The sequence below is a fragment of the Alosa sapidissima genome, chromosome 12 (assembly GCF_018492685.1).
Source record: "Alosa sapidissima isolate fAloSap1 chromosome 12, fAloSap1.pri, whole genome shotgun sequence".
Lineage (NCBI taxonomy): Eukaryota > Metazoa > Chordata > Actinopteri > Clupeiformes > Clupeidae > Alosa > Alosa sapidissima.
In genome coordinates this window covers 25735503-25759544 of record NC_055968.1, presented here as the reverse complement: position 1 = coordinate 25759544, position 24042 = coordinate 25735503, and the positions used below count along the sequence as shown (strand labels likewise).

At 44.0% G+C, this 24042-nt stretch overlaps 1 protein-coding gene across 5 annotated transcripts in view; it reads left to right on the top strand.

Moving 5' to 3' along the window:
• Positions 1-24042, top strand: part of si:ch73-63e15.2 (protein strawberry notch homolog 2) — a 57843-nt gene that overhangs the window by 17399 nt on the left and 16402 nt on the right. For 3 of the 5 annotated variants that reach the window (XM_042057379.1, XM_042057383.1, XM_042057380.1), the window contains one exon: positions 2231-2336. In XM_042057379.1, coding sequence (XP_041913313.1) covers positions 2231-2336 — 106 coding nt within the window. Of the gene's footprint in view, positions 1-1062; positions 1905-2230; positions 2337-14841; positions 15492-24042 lie in introns of those variants that run through there. The other 2 variants (XM_042057381.1, XM_042057382.1) reach the window with 2 other exon arrangements.

Below are 24042 nucleotides of genomic sequence, written 5' to 3'. Positions count from 1 at the left end.
TTGAAAGGGTCTATAACTATACAGTATATAGAGTATATCCATTCAAAGGTCTATACTAAGGCAGTGATCAGATTGTGTTCAGTAAAGTAATGAGTGTTTGTACATTGAGGAATGAATAAGGGGAATTTTATGGGTTGTGTTTGAAAAATTAAATCAAGTTACTTCCTGTTAGACCCAAGTACTTCCTGTTACGTCCTGTTTTGTGTGCCAGGTAGAAAATTGTGTGGGGATCTCTTTATATGGGCAAAGATGGCAGCTTTGGTTCTTTTTTGGTTCAGAGCAGGGCTCGACACAATGTTTGCCGGTTGCCCTTTTCTACTAAATTGTTACAAGTGACAAGACCTCATGCCTGGTTGCCAAGCTGGCAACCATTTAACCACTTTTAAAAGTTAATGTTGAGCCCTGGTTCAGAGAATGAAATGTAGTGTTTTAGCAATTGTGAAAAACTGTAAAACGGGTACAGTTGCATTCAGTTTTATGGCTGCTGGCTAGTCTAGCCGTGAACTTTTAAGCTCAACTCAAGGGTTTGGTGAGTACAGACAGTTCGTTCCCCCTCAACTGGTAAGGTACCTTTCCCTAAGCTTGTTTTAGCTTGTCAGGTGCAAGAGAGCCAATAAACTCTTGGTAATTTTTGGGAAGAATTTATTTAATCTCAGTTTGCTCAGAAAAGCTAATGGCATGAGGTCGTTTGCAGAAGCAAAGAACTCAATCAACAGTAGGCCTATTAATCTCTTAAAACAACCTGAATACTATCATCACTCAATCAACAGTACTAATCTCTTAAAACAACCTGAATACTGTCAGCACGTTGTCTTATTTTACAGTAATCAACATGCAAACTATTAGATTGGAATTGCAGAATAGATAACACTGACATGCCTCATTTTCACATTTCTGATTTACCAAAATAGAGAAGCTTATTATGTTATTGTGAAATATTGTAAATATGTTTTTTTTGTAATAGTTAAACTTCATCAGTGTTAAACCAGCTATTTATAATATTAGAAATACATACAGTAACAATCTACAAAATGCAGGTATATAAACTTTTGTTGCAATTATTGACACTTCTGATAAATGTTATGAAAAGTTGGCAGTTCATAAATATATTATCTTATCTGTTGGCCTACATAATGTCTTTTGCATTCGGGTTTTCATGAAGTTGCTATTCAAAGAGAGTAATTTATGTCTTAGACCTGTAAACGAGTGCTAGATGTACTGATAGCTGGTGGGTGGGAGATAAACCTGATGTCTCTCTCAGAGCTGAGAGACGACTCATGATGAAGTAAAAACAGAAACCCCACCATTACGAAACAACAATAATTACAAGGTGGCATTTTTCATTGCAGGTTTGGTTACTTTAACTATAAGTATCAAAAAAGAAAGCTAAATAGTCATTTTGTAACTGAACCACTGAACCTAACCAGCTTCAATTTTACTTTTGATTTCATTTATTATCACCAGACTGACTCAGTGAGAAATCGAAAGAGTTGCCCACATGTTTAAAACAAGGATAATTGCAACGTTAATGTTTATCTGTCAAACATGCGGGGCCTCAGGAAGCCCATATTTGGACAAGTCTGTGGAATCGGAGACCTGACTTCCCAGGTAGTGTGAGGGAGAAGAAGTGAAAGCAGGAACAGCAGTGAAGGCTTGAACTGGTAGAGCTGCTGTCTCGATGCCTTATGACTCCTGTTGTGTTCTGTCATATGACCAGGCACACACCACTCACATCTCTCACACAACCGTTCAGTCTTAGGTGGCGTGATGAACGATGGGGAAGGAAAGACTGCCAGTCATATTCAACATTTCCTGCTGTTTTCCTCTGTGTGTCGTAGTGCTGTTTCTTATGGAGATATTAGTGACTTAAATGTATTACTGATGGATAGAGTTCCCTTAACAATGTAAGTACATTTTTAAAATTCAATGTAGTTTTATTTGTATACAGCCTACCAAAACTTAACCTAAAACTTTCACAGGGTAGGTAGTCAGAGTGTTGCAGTGTTTTCCCCCTCGTCTACTTAAGGAAATGGTGGTGGTTGTTGTTATCTTGCTTACCTGTCATTCATACTTTACAAGAAATCAAATACACCATCTTTCTAAAATGAGTGTTGGATCGTGGTCTCCAAATTCCCACGTTATTAATATGATAGTAATAGTTTTCTGTAGGCGAGTATAGACCCTTGCTGCTCTGTTAACAGGCTTCTGTGTTTGTGTTGTGTATCTCCAGGCCATACCACTTGAATAGCACATCCATGGAAATGTTGGGTGTTTCCACATTCCCTGACATGGACTTCCCTAACATCACGCTTCAGCCCAGTGAAGTCTTCTCTCAAGTAAGGCAGCAGGGTTACACGTGTCACAAAGAAGGAAGGATCTGGTCTTCACTCTGCTTTCATATCTCTCTCTCTCTTTTTCTCTCACTCTCTCTCTCACACACATACACACACACACACACACACACGCACACACACACACACAACACACACACACACACACAACACACACACACACACAAACACAAACACAAACACACACATACACATACACACGCATACAGAAGACAGACACTCACACACAAAACCTCTCCATCTCACAGTCAATAATATCTCTCTGGCTGTTCTCTCATGCTATTGTCATCTGCCCTTTCAACAGCCTGGGTAATTAATGTCTTAGTGTCTAGACACAGCCAAAGAGGCTGCTCTTCCACCTGTGAGGGCTTGTTAATACACCTCTGTAATTGCACTGAATAGGATTTACTCTCCACCGTGGCTTCTGTTATGTCAAGGCCAACATCGGTATATATTTGTGTGTATGTGCGTGTGCATGTGTGTGTGAGTGTATGTGTGTGTGTGAGTGTGTGTGTGTGTGTGTGTGTGTGTGTGTGTGTGTGTGTGTGTGCATGTGTGGGAGTGAGTGTGTGTGCGCGTGTGTGTGTGCGTGTTTTGGGAAGGATTTGAGCTGACGCAGCAGCCGGTGGGAGGAGAACCTCTTCAAAGCGAAACTCTTGTTATGGTGCGTGACCTCACAGCGGTCAGCACTGGCACAGAAATTCCAGGGAGAGAGCGAGCCTTGGTGTGTGGGTTATTTTTAAACGCCACTGGCCACTCTGCATTAGGCATTAGCATTTTTCACTGCTTGATGTTGTATGGCGGTTTCAGGCTGCACCTCCATCCTAAGGAAGGAATGCTAGTCAGTGGGAAGATTGACTGCGGTTGACTGGTATCTGCACCACACTCATCAGACAGGGTTACAGGCAGGTGACTCACACATTTGCATTTAAGGACTTAAAAAATAATTCAAATGCTTCATTGGGCTTTTTGTCTCATATTACAAAACAGCCTTTCATCAAAAGCAATATTTACTGTAACAGTGATGCTGTGTGCTTTTGACATCTGCGTGTTACTGTGTATGCTAGCACAGGGGCAGGATCGGAGTGCCGTGCAGCTCCCTGGCACTAGGGGGCAGGCTAGGCTGGGCAGCGGGCAGTGGCGGTGCCAGCAGGACTGGGCGAACGCCAGAGCTGGACGGGCTCCATTTCTCTAGTCTCCCCGTGGAGCGCCCCAGGCTCACGGGCACACACGCCAAGAACGACTCACTCTGCCTAACCCCGGGGTGATGTAACCCCCGTGGAATGTGGTTTTTTTGGGGGGGGGGGGGGGGGTATTCTCCCATCAGGAGCTCCAGTCAGTCCTTTGTGCTTTGTTGCCTCTCTGCGTTGCTCGGAAATGCAAAGTTGATATTGTTGATGTCTCACCTTCGGTCTCGTGGCGACAGGCTCTGTATCTGTGCTGCCTTTGTCTAATAATGGGGTGGCACAATGTCAGTCATGGATCACCACTGAGAGGATTTAAAAACGTATGTGTGTGTGTGTGTGTGTGTGTGTGTGTGTGTAAACTAAAGCCCATGGCCCATGGCCTGTGTGTGTGTGTGTCTGTGTGTGCGCGCGTGTCTGTGTGTGTGTGTGTGTGTGTGTGTGTGTGTGTGTGTGTGTGTGTGTGTGTGTGTGTGTGTGTGTGTGTGTAAACTAAAGCCCATGGCCCATAGCCTGTGTGTGTGTGTGTGTGTGTGTGTGTGTGTGTGTGTGTGTGTGTGTGTGTGTGTGTGTGTAAACTAAAGCCCATGGCCCATAGCCTGTGTGTGTGTGTGTGTGTGTGTGTGTGTGTGTGTGTGTGTGTGTGTGTGTGTGTGTGTGTGTGCGTGCGTGTGTGCATGTGTGTGTGTGTGTGTGTGTGTGTGTGTGTGTGTGTGTGTGCGTGTGTGTAAACTAAAGCCCATGGCCTTCTCACCTGTCTGAGAGATCACATGGGCTGTTTACTGAAAGTGCAGTTTATGTTTCCTGTGGCATGCAGAGGAAGCCATAAACACATGTGCAGGCATCCGTGTGCGTGCATACTTGTGTTCATGTGTAAATATGTCTGCATGTGCGTGTGTATCTATTTTCAATTGTTTTTCAGGTGTTTGTTTTTGTAGGCATGGATAGGTGCATACTTGTTTGTATATAGATGTGTGTATGTTTGCCTGTGTGTTTTTGTGTGTGTGTGTGTGTATCCCTGTGTGAGTGTGTGTGTGTGTGTGTGTGTGTGTGTGTGTGTGTGTGTGTGTGTATCCCTGTGTGAGTGTATATGTGTGTGTTTATGTGTGGCTGTGTGTTTGTGTGTGTGTATGGGTGTGTGTGTGTGTGTGTGTGTGTGTGTGTGTGTGTGTGTGTTTGTGTATGTGTTGCTCCATGTGTGTGTTTCCATGGCTCTATTCATGCATGTATGGCCCTCAGCTCCCCCCAACTGTCGGGTCTGTGCTGTCTGGTACCAGGAGGAGATGATGGGCCCAGTGCAGGCCTGGGGAATGTAAGTCACAGGGTCGTGACTAATCACTTAGCAACCTGACCGTCAGACTCACCACATGGGGCCTGCCATGGTCCTTGTTCTCTCCCTTTCTCTTCCTCTCTCTCTCCCTCCCACTCTCTACTTCTCTCTCGCTCTCTCTCTCCCTCCCACTTTCTCTATTTCTCTCTCTTTCTCTCTCTGTATCTCACTTTCTCCCTCTCCCACCCCCTCCCTTCCCTTTCTCCATGCCCCCTGCCAGTTGAAAAACTCCTTCCTTTTTTTGCTCTTTCTCTTTTTCTGTCGGGGGAGCAGAAAGTCCTGCTGACCTCGGCCTCAGACGAGCGCAGCCCCGACCATGACACAGCCAGAAACACACAGCTTACATGGTGGTGGTGGTGTGTGTGTGTGTGTGTGTGTGGGGGGGGGGGGGGGGTTGTTGTACCAGCTGTTTCCACGGTGACTCTGCATGACATGACATGGTTGCGTAGCTCCAATTCAGTAAGACCTCGACAGCTCAACCAAGGCCATGGGTGTACTGGAAGTGAACTCATGCTAGATCATGACACACATTCTCATTTACTGGAACTCACTATAGACTTTAATGCTGTCAGCAGAATGGGACTGTTAATGTGGGGCTCCCTTCAACCACAGAGGCCTGAACCAGAACTTCACGTCCGTCACTGAACGTCAGAACCCTTGTCGTCTGCTAGGAGCTCTGTTATCTGATTTCCTCCAGCAGATTGTCTCCTTGCCAAATATGGTTTTATTGGTATGTCCCTCTAAGTAGCACCAAATGAAATACTTTGTATTAAATCTGTATCAATAAAAAACTGTTCCCCCCCCCAGGGGCCTAGTCAACTTGACAGAGTAACGTTTTTCATTTGATCCGACTGCGCTGAATAAAGATCAGAGTCTGTAGGAATGATGACAGACATGGCTGATAAATGGCACGTATTCCTCCCTGGCACAGCGTGCTCCATTGAGCTGCAATGTTATCATGTCACGGAGAGGATGACCGGCAGCGCAGAGATGGAGGCAAAGCAGGCCATTTCCCATCAGCAAGCAGCCTAATCCTAGAGCTAACCGCTAATAATTGGGGGCAGCCGTGGCCTACTGGTTAGTGCTTCGGACTTGTAGCCAGAGGGTTGCAGGTTCGAACCCCGACCAGTAGGCACGGCTAAAGTGCCCTTGAGCAAGGCGCCTAACCCCTCACTGCTCCCCGAGCGCCGCTGTTGTTGCAGGCAGCTCACTGCGCTGGGATTAGTGTGTGCTTTTTCACCTCACTGTGTGCTGAGTGTGTTTCACTATTTCACGGATTGGGATAAATGCAGAGACCAAATTTCCCTCACGGGATCAAAAGAGTATATACTTATACTTATACTTAATCCCAGAGCTAACCGCTAAGCAAACTTGAAAACAAAAAAAAATGAAGATGGAGTTTAGTTCATATGAAAAAAAGTGCCACCCAAACTCAGTGAATGCCTTTGGCTCATAGGCATAAATACAGCTCTCTGTGACATAGGTGAGGCACAGGGGATTTTGCTGTGATGAATGATGAATATTGTTCCTGAGGAGAAACAGAAGGGTAGTGATTTTTTGTAAAAGGTTGTCATTGTCGCCATTTGGAACTTTTACATTATAAGGCAAGTTAGGTATGCTAATGGGGATAAGGTGTGGATCTACTGTAGTGTGTGTGTGTGTGTGTGTGTGTGTGTGTGTGTGTGTGAGTGTATGTGTGTGTGTGTGTGTGTGTGTGTGTGTGTGTGTGTGTGTGTGTGTGTGTGTGTGTGTGTGTGTGTGTGTGTGTGTGTGTGAGTGTGTGTGCGTGGGGGGTCGGTGGTGTGTATGGGTGGATGTTTGTGTGTGGGTGGGTGTGTGCTTGTGTTTGTATGTTTGTGGCTTAGGCTGTTAATACACGTGTTTACAGATGGGATCACTGAAACACACACACACGCGCACACACACAGGCACACACACACTATTAGATAGCACTATTGATGTGGAATTTTGCATGCACACTGTAGTTTACAAACCTGCTTCCAGGCAATGTTAGTCTATTGTTTTTTATACTTCAAAATAATATTTAATTGATGAACCTTGGTACAAAGATAATTTAGATACCCTTATGGGGTGGGTGCTTCCGTCCACCATCCTGGTTTAAATAGAATTGAATATTAAAGGTGCCATGTATAATGTCCGGCAAAAAATCAACCACATTCCACCGCAATCCACATTCCATAAAAGATGGGGGCAGTATACCTCCAGAAAGTGAGTTGGGCTACCCTAGAGTAACAACTGAGACACGTGTATTGCCGTTTGGCTGGCGGTTATGTTGCCCGCATACCGCCTCCCATGGCCGAAACTGGTATTATGACACCTGTCGGGCTGTGGCTAGTAATTTAGCATGCTAATTCAGGTTGATATCTCTGCAGCACTATACCTTGTCATTTTTTTAATGACATCATCGCCCTTATTTCTTCTCATTCTTTTGATGCGTGTAGCTCATTTTTGGGATATTTTTACCTCAATTCTTACACATGGCACCTTTAAAGGTGTTATAAGCGATGTTGGGGAACGTCACTTCTGTTTACGTTCAAACAAAACAGAGAACTAGTTCTCTACTCCCTCTCCCTCCCTCCCTTCCGTGCAATTGAAACTCTCCTAAACGCGCGTCTCTTCGGTTATTAAAAACAGGCAGCTAGCAGATAGTGAAGAAATGTTTGCTGTATGTGACAAAAAATATTTTGCCTAAAAAACATTTGACCTTGCTTAGAGCATCTTTAAGTGACACATAAACAAATAGGTGACTGTTCGATGCTTTATTTAGAAAGGAAATTAAGTAGTTTGCCTATGACTGTGAAAAACTGTTTCCGTGTATTTGTAGCCATTTCGCGTAGATGTACATGCATATATGTATGTGGTTTCACAAATATGTGAATGTAAGTACATGCAGTATGTGTGCATATGTGCATATTTTTCTGTGGTTTCACATACCGGTATGTGTGTGGCTGTGTGCATATACATGGGTGTGTGTCTGTGTCATTATGTTGGTGCACCACCCACCCAAGGCTCCAGTCATGTAGGGAAATGTTTGTGTTGCACCGTGAGTTAAGTCTGCATATATGTTTGAGTGTATATTTGAAAGAATCTGTCTGTGTTTACGTGCCCATGTCAGTACGTGCCTGGTGACCTGGTGATTGAGATTGACATTGTGCACTGCCATTGTGTATCAGTGTGCCTTTGGGAGACTAGTAGCATATATTAAAGGCATCCTATGCCAGTTTTATACCTTAATATAACAGATTCAAAGTCGTTTTGATGGTAAAGCACCTTCTCAGCCATACCCTACCTACAGTATCTATGGAAAACGAGCCTGCCACTTCGCTGTCCCCTGACCCGGAGAGTCACAGATTGCGTTATGGCAATTGTGCAGTGACCTTGTGTATTACCTTGTCAGTGGACATGGCTCTTTGGAGAGGGTTTTTTGCCGGTTTTTAAACAAGTCCACATGTACCTAGTCCAGGGGGAAAGGTGTAAGGTGATATTTGCAACAGTTGTGTAAAATACAAACTCTGCAACTGTAGGTTTAGCCCACCCCAGTAGCAAAAAAAAAAAAAAACAGAATCTGCATGGGATACCTTTAATATTGTGGAGTAACTATACGACTGTTTGTTGTGTGTATTTTTCCAGGTTAGTGTTTGAGAGCGATGTTGAGAGTATGGTTAGTGTTTGAGAGTGATGTTTGTGCAGTATGTAGAGGAAGTATGTATTTGCTCCAACCTTTGTGAACCCACAACCAGAGAGGCAACCTTGTAACAGGGGACCCTCAATGACAGCAACACTCTTAGCCTCTTAGCAGTCCCCCCCCCCCCCCCCCCTGTGTTTCCCAGCTCTTGGCTGAGGTTTCTGTTTTCTCAGCACCTAAGCTGGCTTGAGGAGAAAGAGTTGGAGCATTGACAGATGTCAGTGGTCGAGTGACGGAAACTTCGACACTGAGCGAGCGAAACAGCCGTCACATACACAATTACTACACGACCACAGCCACCACAAATACGGAGGCATAAAACATGCGTGCACGCAGTGCTTTCACAGAATGAGTGTCTGTGTGAATACATTATATATTGGTGCTCATACACACACGCGCGCGCACACACGCGCACACACACACACACACACATGCACAAACATGCATATGCACGCTCATGTCTCACACATTATGTCTCCGTCTCTTAGGAATATTTTGCAATGCAGTGTGATATGCGTGTGACAGCCAACTGATTGAATAGTGGTTGTGATTGGGTATTTACAGCCTATGTCCTGCCTCTGTGTCTCCACCCCCTGTAAAGCATCACTGGGTCTTCCTGACATACTTCCTGTGTTGGAGAGAATTTCAGCAAGAACTGATATGATGAAATGCTGAAAGACTGTGGCATTTATCAGCTACAAGTCATGTTTTCTAGTGAATAAAATAGTTCAGATGGTGAAACTAATGAAACTGAACCGGGTGACGCTGCTGTTTGGCCTTCCAGCGTTTGGATAGGTGTGTGTTTGTTTGTCTGTGTGCCCGTGTGTGTGTGTGTGTGTGTGTGTGTGTGTGTGTGTGTGTGTGTGTGTGTGTCTGTGGCTCTGTCCATGCAAGAGCCTATCTCTCTCTCTCTCTCTCTCTCTCTGTCTCTCTTTATGCCTTCCACTCTCTCTCGTTCGCTCTTTCTATCTCACTTTCTCCCTCTCCCACCCCCCACCCCCCATCACTTTCTCTAGGCCACCTTGCCTTTTTCTGCTCCCCTCTGTTGGGAAGTCCTGCTGACCTCTGCCTCATATAGAAGGGAGCAGCACTGACCATGACACAGCCAGACATAGCAAAACATAGCTGACATACTGTACAGCTCACATTACGTATTCCAGTGAATTAATTCAGTCAAGGAAACTAAGTGGCACTGCTGTTTGGCCTTCCGGCGTTTGAGCCAATCAGCCTCTCACGCCCCCAGTGTGCCTTGTTTTTCTCGATTGCTTTGACCTGCTTAAGGAAAATGGGATCCACTTGGTCTTCATTAACACCTTCTTTGCACAGCAGAAGTCATCTCTTGCAAATGTGCTCACACATTTTCATTGGGTTCACACATTTCTCACACCCCTTTGCAAAACAGTTAACACAGATGTCATTCAAAGACCCCAAACTCTATCGGTTTCCCTGCGCTAAACAAAAGAAAAACATCTATTCACACGTGGTAGAGATTCCTTGCATACGTCTGAATATCTGATACACCTGTGTGAAACTCCTTTGCACAAATCTTACAGTAAATCAGCAATCATTCATTATCCACAAAAGATACCTTGACTGTTCTGTGTTGCTATTGTAAGTATGGATCTAAGGCACATTTAGAGAGAGCACTGTATTGCCTGTTTGGTGAAGAAAACAATACAAAAGCTGACAAGTCCAGGTGTTTACTGTAGGTCTACTGTATTTCAATGAAAAATGACAAGTTGTAGTTCAATGAAATTTGTCTAGGTGCTTACTGTGGGTCTTACATGTCAATGACAGTAACATCTTGGGAGGAATGAATACAATTAATTTTTATTCAATACATTTTGTCTTTTCACAGTCTTTTCACCCATGTTTGAACAAAAGCACTCTGGCCAAAATTACACATTTTGCTGGCAAAAGGCTGTTACTCTCTCAAAACACTTAAAACATGCAGCAAAAGCAAATGTTGCCTTCAAACAACACATCCTGTCGTCAAATCACTGTGTGATTTCAATCATCATTACACACTGGACAACAAAATGCAACATATAGTTCTCAAAATGAGCAATTTTCTTGTATCAGAAAAAACGTGTGAAAAGACAAAATGTACTGAATAAAAGAATGATTGTATTCATTCCTCCCAAGATGTAACTGTCATTGATGTAAGACCTACAGTAAGCACTAACTACAGCTTGTCATTTTTCATTGAAATAGACCTACAGTAAACACCTTTTGTACTGTTTTCTTCACCAAATAGGCAATCCAGTACTTTCTCTAAATCCATACTTGACTTAGGTCCATACTTGCAAATAGCAACACAAAACAGACATGGCATCTCTTGTGGATAATGATTGCTGATTGAAAAATTGTGTAAAGGAGGTACAGGTGTATCAGAGATTCAGACTTATGCAAGGAATCTCTTCCACCTGTGAAAAGATGTTTTTCCTTTTGTTTAGTGCAGGGAAACTAATAGAGTTTGGGGTCTTTGAATGACATCTGTGTTAACTGTTTGGCAAAAGGGTCGCAAGAGATGACTTCTGCTGTGCAAAGGTGTTCATGAAGACCAAGTGAGTCCTAGATCCTTTAAGCAGGTCAAAGCAATCGAGAAAAACTGTAAAGCAATCGAGAAAAAACTGCAAATTCTGTACGGCACCTCTTCCCCATCCACACCTGTCTAGATCTGCCTGGGCGAAGGTGGCCTTGCGCACAAGGCTTTATAATTATGAGTCTTTGATTTTCTTGTGTTCTTTATCAGCAGTAGTCGCCACTAGATTGGCAGAGCCTGCACCTAACAGCAGCAGCAGCTGAAGTCTACCAAGACCAATGACACTACCATGTAATTTATGACTCATGAACATAAACTCATGAACATATTCTTAGAGATTCCTGAGGGAATTCTGCTCTGTGTCAGGCACTGAGAGGGTCAGAGGAAGATGTCTTGGTGCCGATGCGTCTGAATATGGTATGCGTGTTTGTCGTTGTACTGTCCCAAACCCCTTTGAAATTCCCTTTGATACTTCTGTTCCTTGAAAGAAAATTCGTGTTCCTCCTAACTTACCCACTGTTGAGTGGGGCTGCCTGTGTTTGTATGCAAGTGTGAGAATGAGGTTAGTCATGTGGGTTTGTCTACCTTTTCTCATTCCATTAGTGAATCCAATGTTTGACTTGCTCTGCTAACCACTAAATTAAAAGTAAAAACTCTGGTCTTGGTTGACATATTAGATGGTTTCTATTTACTGTAATTGACATTTGGGATCAGGCATTTATCTCCACAGTCATAGAACACTTTAGGCCTATGCTTTGCAAATGCTCAGGCCATGAAAATGGAGAAACAATGAGAGTGATTAGTTCTAGCATCGTGATGTGTTTTTTCTTGTTTGTTTTTTTTGTCTGCCTTGTGATTCCAGTTATTCCTTGCCTTGAATCCCAATAGACGCCCATGTCTTGTTATTTCAGGAAAAGCCATTTGATACCTAGACCATACGGAGTATGCACTGTCACTCCTCCAGTCTGCGGTGCTCTCCCGCTCCGGCTTAAAGACAAGAGCCCAACTAGCACACATATGAACCAGAGTTCATATAACATATCACAGTATATATCTCCAACCACAGCATATGTCACAAGCCACATGTTTGAGTTCATGTGCGCCATCTAGCCAGAAGTCTGTGGTTTTGTAATGTATGGTAAATCGCCATAGGAGATGCCCTCTCTTGTCATTGTGGTCTTGCAAAATACAGGAAAATTCAGAGTTGCATAATAACCCTCACCCGCCTGGGAGATAACTGTGCATAGTTCTGCATAAAATCACTTTGTATCAATTGGATTACGAGAATTCCGTGGCGAAGGCGAAAATGTATGTTATTGTTTTTGTAAAGACACATTTTGATTGAATGATGATGAAGCTGCAGTGAAAAGAAACGTGTAAAAGTTGGCATTCTCTTCTGTAGTATTGGGGAAATGGTCTTGCCTCAGCATGTCAAATAAGCTGGTGCATTTTTTGTTCCATGACATTAAACAGCTCATATGTGCATTCATACATTTAAAGCAATGCACTCATACCCACAGGTCCAACACGCCAACCTCAAAATCACAATATGAAAACTCCTGAATTCTTCAGAATCTGAAGATTTGTCTGTCAGTCTCCAAATGACTTTGTGGTCTTGTCTTTCTGTACTTTAGTCATATGGTTTGAAGGTTATGTTCCATCTAGCTCATTCAGGTATTTTATCAGCTTGGTGTTAGTCAGCCTAGTAACACAGAAGGGGTGTGGGGACAGCTTTCAGTTACCATGGGCCTGAACCATTGGAATTCCCACCCAAAGTACCTGACAGACCCAGAATAGACTTTTTCGAGGGTTATCTGCCCTGAGAGCAATTTGCAGGTCGATTTCATAACTGAATTTATACTTCATCTTGTCTAAAAACATATCATATATGTACGATTAGAAATGTTCTTGTCCTTCTTCTCTTTCTTTTTATTGAGCCCAACTGTGGCTTGTTGGAGCTTTAATTCTTTGATTTAATTTTTGTAATCTACTGTTTTGATGCCATCTTCCTTGAAACACTTCATGTTTTGTTTTGTTTTTCTTCAGAACTTGCTTAACAATATTACCACAACATTCAGGCCTGTTTCCTTGTTGGCCGCCCTCAGTTAATGACCTGACCCATATTTTATTCCCAGAAATGGAGCACCTCTTTTTTGTAGCTCAATTTTGCAACCTCTTTCCTGGTATAAGAACGGGCACGCCAGCAAAGCCCTTTTATGTCTGTGCCACCTGCACAGCCATACAGGGCTATCATTGGCCTGTAGGGTTTTTACTACACCTGTAATGGCCCATTATCTGCCCCCTAAAGGGTGCTGCTTCCAGGAGACTGGACTAAGGATGTGGAGCAGGTGTGTATTTGTTTTTTTTAAAGGAAATAAAAATAAAATAAAAAAAGGAAACAAAAAGAGTGAAAGAAGTGAAAGAAGCGCTTCCATTCCATCATCAGACATTCTGTTTAAGAATCGGAGAGTGATGATCACAGTCACGGATGATTCATGCCTACTGGCAGGGTGGGAGCATGGAATCTAGTTGGCGTTGGGGCCACTCAGCAGCCTGCTAGTACCACTGAATCTGTCACGCACTCTGATAACCGGGCAGGAGATGGATATGTTATGACGTGTGTTCCATTCTCTTCAGAATTTTAAAAGATTTAAAAGATTAAACATAATTGCTATATAATGCATATCAACTTAGCAACTGCCTCTTGGCTGTGTAATTTTCAGTAAATCCTTAGGTCTCTCCTGGTATAAAGCATTCCAGTTGTTAGCTCACAGCTATATCTTTTGTCAGGTTTTTATTAAGAAATATAAAATTCCTTTCTGTATAAGGAAGTATCTAGAACTTCCTTTTAGACAGATATGTGGCAGTGCTCTCCTGTTCAAAAGTCCCCTTCAGTTATTAATAGCCTACAATGGGTGTTCACTTCACGAATATTTAAGTCATGCATTGTGTATACCCATTTAAATGAGAATCACTCTCTCAGTAGTTATTGTGTCTTCGGGTCGACAAACAGCTGTCCTGAGAGGTTTATGGGGGGTATTAAAATGTCCTCCGTGATGAATATGTGCTCCTACGTCTCCTAATTAGTGTGTGTGATCCATCTCCAGTTAGGCCAACTCATTCACCCAGCGATTAACTCTGACACAGCCTCCGCACTAAACTAATTGCCAAGATCACTTTCAATTCATAAGAAGCTCAGACTGAAAGCTAATCCTCGTCTGTGTGTGTTTGTGTGTATGTGTGTGTATGAGAGAGAGAAAGAGAGAGGGAGAGAGAGATATAGAGAATAGAGAGAGTTAGGGGGCTATAACAGAAATAACCCAGCCAGTAGGGAGCTACTAAATATAATAATCATTAAAATAATGTTCCTAGAGCATTAAACAGAGCTGCCATGGCAGCCAGCGTGCAGCCCAGCGTGAGAGAGCGCCAGCGTGCGCTGTACTGTTTACACTACAAATGCGGTTGAGTTACACCATGTACAGTAAAAAAGGGCTTGACTGCCAGTAACTCCAGTCACTTACCAACAAAAGCATCATTTCCTGAAAGCTCCTCCTCCCCTCGGCCCTCCTCCTCCTCCTCCTCCTCCTCCTCCTCCCCCCTCCCTCTTCCCCCTCGGCGCTCCTCCTCCCCACTCCCCCCCCCCCCCCCCCTCTCTCCCCCCAGTCTTCTCCTCCTCTCTCTGTCGCTCTCCCCTCCCCTCAGGCCACCTTTAGCACTAAGCAACTAACCACAATCAATATGACTAACCCTCCATGCAAATACCTGTCACTCCTCCCGGAGAAGCAAAAAGTCTGCTGGGTCTGTCTCTCCCCGGGCCGGAGCTCAGTGCCTGCCCCGCTACCTGTTGTGTGAGAGAGCCGTGTGTGTGTGTGTGTGCGAGCGAGAAAGAGACTGTCTGAAGAGGAGCTCAGCGCTGCCGGCGGGGGGAAGCGTGTCAACCGCTGCGCGTGTCTGTCTGCGTGCGCGTGTGTTGGTGTGTGTGTGTGTGTGTGTGTGTGTGAGCGTGCATGTGCGTGCGTTTGCCCACGTGCCAGAAAGACAGAGATAGAGAGAGAGAGAGAGGGGGGGGGGAGACACATACACTCATACACACAGTGAGAGTGACACCGGAGTCTTGGAAGTGCTGTGTCGGCCCCCTGTTTTCCCTGGGAATGCTCCAGCTGTGAGAGGCACCCAGATGCCGGCAGGCTGGCCTCAGCACACGGGAGGATTTGCTGCTGCTGCCGCTGCCTTGGGTCTTTCCTCCAGGAGGTGAACGAGTGTGACCGAGTCTATGTGCGCCTGTGTGTCCCCCGCTCCCAGACTTTTTGGACTCATGTCTGACGTGCCGTTTTGGACTAAGTTTTACGCACAGCTGGGACGACCACTGCCCAAGGTAGCACAACTGTTTGCTTGATTTGATGTTTCTCTCTCTTGTTAGTATGTTACTCTGAAGTGATGCATTTCACATCTTACATTGGGGTATTCATACAGTATGCTCATATCACTGGGTCAGCTTGCCTCATATATTGTCAACTTTTGTATGGTGAGTCTCGTATGGTGAGTTTTGTGTGGTGTGTTTTGTTGACTGTGTAGTAATCATGTTGCTGCAGACTTAGCTGACATGTTGTTAAATTGTCTAGTCAGAACTTGCCAGCTTATGAACTTTGTAAATGCTTCCTAGAGCAATTTTTGTCATTTGCTTCCTTGTATGCTACTTTGTTTGATTGACACATATCCTGTTTGCTGGCTTTTGGTTTGAATAACACTTGCCCTATGGTTGAATTTACATTTTAAAGAGTTCTTTGTAATGGTTAAGAAAAGAAGGTTCACCAACTTTTCAAGTTTCCATCTATTGCTAAATAGAAAAGCTGTTAGTCAGGGAAGATCTTGCGAAACTTTATGAGATAGCTATCAGTGGCAATCGTTTGCAACAGAAAGGCAGAAAAAAAATAACAGGCTTTGATACAATGTGATTGTGTCATGCCCCTCAGCTTGTCAGTGTGTGGAGGATGATCGTGACGAATTGCGCTCATTACCTCGGGCTTCCAGTAAGGAAGAGCATCATGCATCCAGTAAGCTCCCTCTTTCTCTGTTATTGCCCGGAGGCCAGCAGAGCATTGTCCGGTGCATTTCACTAATTATGACCAAAGCCCTCACACAAAACCCTGAGAGGGAATGGACTGATTTATGTGGTGGTCAGTGAACTGGCTTATGCTGATGTCATCGAGCTCACCAGAGGCCATGACAGCCACTTTGTACCTCTTCCCTCACTAAAGCCAAGCTGCACCTTGTTGTTTTTTTTTGTCCTTTTTGTTGGTGTCATTTCAGTGAGGCAGCAGAACCACAAAGAACAGAGGTGTGACTGAGAGAGAGAAAAAAATGTCCATCTCTCCAGCTGGTTGCATATTTGTTGTGTTTCCTACACAACCCCAGAAGTCCTGGAGTCAGCATCATTCTGGGGCCCTGGGGCACCGCAGACGAGGCGTGCGAGTTACTGGAAGCGGCGTTCAGTAACAAAGCGGCCCAGCGCTGTGTGTGTGTCTTTTGCTCGTCGTGGCTTGACTCACTTGTGGGCACCTTGGTCCTCCCCAGGGCTTGGGATCGTCAGGGCTCTTCAGTAACAGCAGCCAGTTGTTGGCCTTGCTAATATGGGAATTTAATTTAATTTCTAATGCGAACAGAAGAAATGGGATGTTTTCTTTTTTCAAATGCGAACAGAAGGAATGGCACCATTTTTTTATGCGTAAAGGAAAGTGAATGGCACATTCACAGATACCATGCTCATTTTCTCCATTGCGGTGAATGAGGGGAAAGGGTGCTGCGTGGTGTCATGGCTGGCAAGGGGCACCTGCAGTGGCAGAGCCAGCTAACACTGACCTGTGCCCATTGTTCCACTGGCAGCCAGCCAGTGTTCATCAACAGCATTTTTTCACCACACAGCTCTGGTTTCCTCGCTAACGTGTCATCTTTTCCTCATTCTTTTACTGACACACACACACACACACACACATACACACACACACACACACACACACACACACACACACACACACACACTCTCACCCTGCGCTCTCACACATGCTCGCACACACACACACACACACTGGATTACGGTAAGGTAAGCCCACTGCAGCAGTCTCAGTGGAGTTCATCAGGGCTGCCAGCACACGGCTCAGTTCCTGTCTGGCCGTGCTGTGACACGAGGCACGCGAGGCCCCGGCTGCTGGACTAAACTAGAGGTGACGTGCGGTTTCTCTGCCCTTTCTCTGCCATTTCTCTGCCATTTCGTCTGGCCCCAGCTGTCATTTCCCCCACAGGCTGTTTGAAGTTTGCACTGACAAAGCACAAAGGGGCTGGCCCTCTTTTTTTTTTTAATCTGGGTCCCTTTCATGCCCCTCTATCTCCCTGTGCATGCCTAGATAAGTTAGGAACTACCACCCAAGGTGGTTGAAAAAAATGAAATAAACATGAATGGCAAGTAAATTCATTACAAGGAAATGGGAGACAGCTGTTTGTGGTACAGTATGTAGTGTTTGTGGGGGTTCCAGATCGCTGTATCCCTTATGTTTTATGTTTTATGCTGTTGCTGAGAACCTTCAGAGGGCTTATGATTTGTGTTTATGGTGCGAGGGGATGTGGGATCCTAAACTGGCAGAACCTAATCCAGGGCGTCCGGGGATTATTCATGCGCCTGGTGACAGACTGGCCCCAGCCCGCTCCAGAGACAGAACTTAAAAGTGCCCACATCACAGCTGGGGGAGGTGTTTACCCCCCGCCCACACACACACACACACACACAGACACGCAGAGAGTGAGAGAACACTGGTGGTCACTTTGGACATTTATTCCTTCTTCCTAAGAGTTTCTTTATTTGTTTTATTTGTCTTATTAATTTAATTCATTATTATTATTATTATTATTATTATTATTATAATAATAATAATAATAATAATAATAATAATAATAATAACATTAATATAGAAACTACATTTTACATGCTTTTGCAGTATTGTACACTGCACAGTCATGGCAATAAAGCACATTGAATTGAGAGAGGGAGAGAGAGCTGTTCCTTATGTAGCTTTCTGGGAGGTCTGCTGTACCTCAATGCAAATCCTGTCAACCCCAGCCAAGAGGAACAAACTCAGCGTAACAGGAAGACGTAATGGGATGTTGCCGGCGGTGGTGGCTTTCGGAATTGAGCCAGCAGAAGGTTAAGCAACGAACGCGTGACCCTGGCAGACGCGGCTCACATATGAGTAGCTTGGTGAATCAAACATTGGCATATTTGCCATAAAAGTGATAAACGAGGCTTGGCAGGCTGTCCGTTTATGTTCGCGACTATTGACACAAGAGAAGGTGTGTGTGTGTGTGTGTGTGTTGTCTTTCCCTTCCTTTCATCAGTGGAAATGGCTCATCGCTCCAGCTGGGAATGAAATGCAGCTTCCCGTCAGCTGAGGTCATTCAGGTTATTTCAGGACTCGGGAGTGAAAAAGAATCAATTCCAGTCATTCAGGAGGACGGACAGAGAGCCCGAGAGCGAGGCACTGCACTTCATTTCAGTGCTCATTGAACACACACACACACACACACACACACACACACACACACACACACACACACACACACACACACACACACAAATACACGCAGACCTCACCACAAATCTACATTCCATTTGATCCCTCTCCCACAAGAACCTTATTTTCCGGAAAATGTCTTGCTAGTTAAACACGCACAAAAAGCAGGAAGAAAATATCAAGACATTCAGAAGGGAAAAGGTACAAAAACAAATCAGACAATGAGTAGGGGAGAGGCGGCTGGAGTAGGGGAACGAGGCGGTGTAGTGTTTCGGTGGCCGTCTCACGTGAGCTCTCCTCTGATGAGTGACGGCAGGACCGACCGCCCCTCCCTGCCAAGGAATACTCGGGGATTCCCTGCCTGCTGGCTCAGCTTGTCCCCGGAGGAAAGCATGCCGGTCTGGCCTTCCTGGAAGTCTGCGGCTCCCTGCCATAGTTGTGGGGTGAGACATGTAGGGGTGAGGAGGGAAGGAGAGAGAAGTACGTTGAAGTAGATACCCATTTCTACTTATAATCAATCTATGACTATATATTATATATATCTTGAACTATATATATAGATAGATAGATAGATAGATCTTATCTATATATATCTTGAATTTCCCCTTTGGGATCAATAAAATATCTATCTATCTATCTATCTATCTATCTATCTATCTATTATTATGCATGAATATATTTGCTTACGTATTCTAACAAATGCATATGAATAAAGGAGAAGAGGGTGTTAGGATTGATCATGTGTTGCTGATCAACTCACATGTAGCAGATAACCTGTTGGTTGCGGTTTTGGGTTAAGCAGTTTCTCATGAAAAGATTTTTAAGAATTGTTTAAAGACCCATCTCTTCAAAACTCATCATCATCGTGCTAATCGTGCAATTTATGCATTATTACTTCGTTTCACTGATAAAGTTGTATATTTCAAGACATTTTTGTAAGTCACGGGGGATAGCACATCTGCTAAATATTTGCTAAATACCTTAACCATAAGTAGAGTTCTCATAATTAGATGGTGTCCAGGAGTAATTTCCGCTATGGGACCCTCTCGCTCTTGCATAAACCAGATGCTTATCGGCCAGTTAATTCTGCCCTGTTTGACCTCTCTCAGCCACCGTAAGCTTGTTGTGTGGGTTAATGCCCAGAATGTTCTGGGGTGGACAGAAGCCCTGGTGGTCGCTTGGGCTGGAGGTGCTGGGAGCAGCTGGTAGCTGGTCAGTGGGGGATTGTGAAAGGTCTATATATGGGCATTGTGTGGTTTTACAGCCTTGTGCTGGGAAGGAGAACATGCTTGTTTAAGCAAGTGGAAGAGGAACATGATGTTTGTGGAGAGGGGCCTCAGAGTGTGTGTGTGTGTGTTTGTGTGTGTGTGTGTATGTGTGTGTGTGTGTGTGTGTGTGCGTGTATGTGTGTGTGTGTGTATTGGTGTGTGTTTGTGTACGTGTGTTTTTATTTTTGACAGAAAGTGTATGTGAGCGATAAAGCAATAGAAAGCACTAAAAACACATGCATGCACACATACACAAAGTCACGCTTACAACCGCACACACACACACACACACACACACAAACACGCAATAACTTTCCTCCAAGTTCCCACACATGGTGTGCAGCTCCTTCAGTTTCCAGTAACAGTCTATTGTAACAGTGTGGTTTTTTGTCAGGATGCTAGCACTTGCGCACACACACACACACACACACATATACAGACACAAAGACACTGACCTGCTTACCCCTGTAATCTTTGGCCTGCGCTTTCTTCTCTTTTGTTATTTAGTTGAGTCAGAAAACAAGCCCCCTGTTTCTGAAAAGTCAGATGAGTAGCGTCACTGCTATTGCACTTAAGGCCTTATCATCACTCCGCAGAGCACAATCTTAACGGCAAGCATTTCTCTGGGGGAACACAGTGTATTTAGTCATGCTGGCCCCATGTCACTAGCATCTCCCCCATGTCTGTTAGCCTGTGCTGCAATCTTCTAGATTAGCTACACTGCTTCTATCCAGGAGCGTCAGTAGTTTAAAAAAAACACTCTTTACAGATATTTCAAGTTCAGCAAACTAAAATGCTGAGTCAGACAGTAGCGGTGATGACAATATTCGGCGGAAATAGTGCTCTGGAACAGTTTCCTGGAATTTTATACGAGATGCTCAGATGCACTGATGACATCACTCACACAGAGACCAAGTGGCCCCGGACACACTGACATCTGGATGAGACGAGTCCGTCTGTAGTCCTTTAGCTTATGGTCTATCTAAAGAGACAGTGGCATTAGAAAAGGTGCATGTTTGAAGTATAGACCCTTTCAACAATAAAAACAAAAATAATGCTTGAACGTTCTATTTGGTTCCCAATCTACTTCCTCTTGCATCAAGAGAGTTCCATTATCAGCATCATAGTTGGCCCCACAAGACTTCCTTTTTAACAATCCATATGTAATCTTAATGCAGAGGAAGTAGATTGGGGCCCAAATAGAACGTTCAAGCATTGTTTTTGTTTTTATTGTTGAAAGGGTCTATAAGCACTTTTGGCCCTTTTCCACCGCATGCTATCAGCTCAACTCGCATCGACGCTTTTTTTGGTTTGCCATTTGCAAAAACTGGTACCCGGCGATACCAAAATGTGTCGTGTAATACCAAAATGTGATGTGTAATACCAAAATGTGTCGTGTAATACCAAAATGTGTTGTGTAAAGTAGAGTAGAGTCAAGGCGAGTTGAGCTGATACCATTCAATGGAAAAGGTGCTTTTGTCTCTCACTTAGTCCCTGACATGTAAGGAGTTCCTATAATGTTTGTTATTTCTGTGCTGTGAGGGGTTCAGATTCCCGTATGTCAGTGTATATTTGAGTGTCTTTTTTCCTCAGGGCAGTAGGAATTTAATTGACCACTTTTCCTTACGTCACGGAAGGTCAACAGCAGATACTTGTATAACAATGTGTACAGAAAGACAGCGAGTGAAGGAAGTCATTGACTTTATTTGTCGTTCTGAATGGCCAACAGGATTATCTGTGTTGAACACCAGGCGTATTTGTGGTTTTCCAGGAGACTCATTTGCTAGTAATTAAGGGCCCAAGGCTAGCCTGTTCCCATAAACTGAGAGCCTGGGAGTGGGAGACATGGAAAACACTAGTGGTTCTACTCCTTTCAGGCTTGTGTGTGGCGTGACACCAGAGGCATTTTACTAATGACATGCAGCCAAAAACTTAATTTAGCTAAATTAATCATTCTGAAATGTTTTACAAATGAGCCCCTGTTGTATTTTTTTTATTATGCAACAAGCATGCCAAATGCTGATCACATTTTATGTAAAAAGTAATAATAATAATAATAGCTTTATTGTCCACAAAAAGTGGAAATTTGTCTTTGACTTAACCACAGGTGGGTTTCTAAAACACAGACACAATAAACAGACAATAAACACAACAATGTTTGTACCTCAGTGACGCCTAAAGTACACTGTTTGACTAGTAGGTTCAATGGAGGTGTCAAAGAATGACAATGTTCAGTGACAGGTTAAGTTAAAAGAGATTGGTGTATTTATATTTTCAATTCGGTTATTCAATAGTTAAAATAGTCTCATCAGACCTGTTGTAATGTATACTACAATATTTATTATATATTCTTGAGATGTATTATATCTCAATAAACTAATAAATAATAATAAATAAACTAATAAATAAATGACAACAAAACACTAAAAACCCTCAGCATTTAGCATTTTAATCTCTTCCCGACTAAGGGCAGGAAACAAAAAAAGCCCTTCAAGGGGTCGATCTGTGATTGCCTATGTGATTTATTGTAGTTCTTGTGGCAATTGCTGATACAATCCAAATCACAGCTTTACAGAGGAAAGGCCACAGTTTCCACTCAAAATCAATCTGCATATAAAACAATCTTGCATGCCTATTTGCATATCCACAAAACCACACACACACACACACACACACACACACACACACACACAAACACACCACACACACACACTCACTCACTCACTCTCACACACACACACACACACAGTCATTTCACCTCCAGTAAATGAGCCCCTCATGGTTTTGCAATAACAACAGTACACACATATGCACACAATATGCACAATATGCAATATGCACAATCTCCCTCACTTACAAACTCACACACACATCCTGTTCTAACCACAGATACACTGAAAAACACAGGAAGGTGGTGTGTGTGTGTGTGTGTGTGTGTGTGTGTGTGTGTGTGTGTGTGTGTGTGTGTGTGTGTGTGTGGTTGTTTTCATTTCTCTCCAGCACTGGGACCCCTCTGGTGTCAGCTCAGCTCTGCTTGAACCTCATGGCTCCCTGCTAGCACTAGCACTGTGGCTATCAGCTCCCCTCTGTCCTCCAGCCCCATGCCATGTCATGCATGCATTCAAAAGGTCAAGTGACACGAGGCCTTTAATGGGGGACACTGATCGTGAAAGAGTGTGTTTATTAGTCAGTGTCCAGCTGCGCGTGTTCTCATTGAGCCTGGGGTGGTGGTAATACTGCAAGAGGCTCTGATTGGTCAGTACGACCCACGTCCTGCTACAACACAGAGAGGACTACAGGTGGTGGTGGTGGTGGTGATGGTGGTGGTGATGGTGGTGGTGGTTGGGGCATTTGCATGTGTGAAATATGTGGGCCGGGAAGAGCAGAGAAATATCCACACTTGATATGAGTCATTTACAGACTTTATGTGGGCATGCATGCAAACACAAACACACAAGATACATAGAGCTATGCACACACCTTATTGCCTTCTAATCTAACGCTCTCCACACATCAAACACAGGCACATGAGGAACCCAATATATGCATTCTCACACGCACAAACAGACACACAAGCACACACACACACACACACACACACACAGTAACACAAACACTTAAATAGCTGATCCATGCAGTCTTTCACATCTGGTCGGCTAAACCCAGCTTGTGTGTGTGTGTGTGTGTGTGTGTGTGTGTGTGTGTGTGTGTGTGTGTGTGTGTGTGTGGGCTCAGAAATGTGTGTTCTTTAGCCTGTGACTGGACCATGTTTTCCTGGTCATCAGTTGACCCTCTCCACCTCCTTTCTATCCTCCTTTCTCCTTTTTTTTTCTCTTTTTGCCAAGCGTAACACTTCCCAACTTCCCACTCAAAAAAACTCTCTGTCAGCTCCTTGTGACTTGCGGTTGATTGATTTATTGCCAGATAGGATTGGAAGCTTTTCATCACGGGCCTTCTTCCTGGAGTGACACATGATACGACACAGTACTGTTGACTTTCTCAGGAACTTGAGTTTGCATTTGAGTAGTCATTGAAGGCATCTGTGTTATGTGACAAAACTCAGATTTCAGTTATCTTTACCCTTTGTTGGTCATTG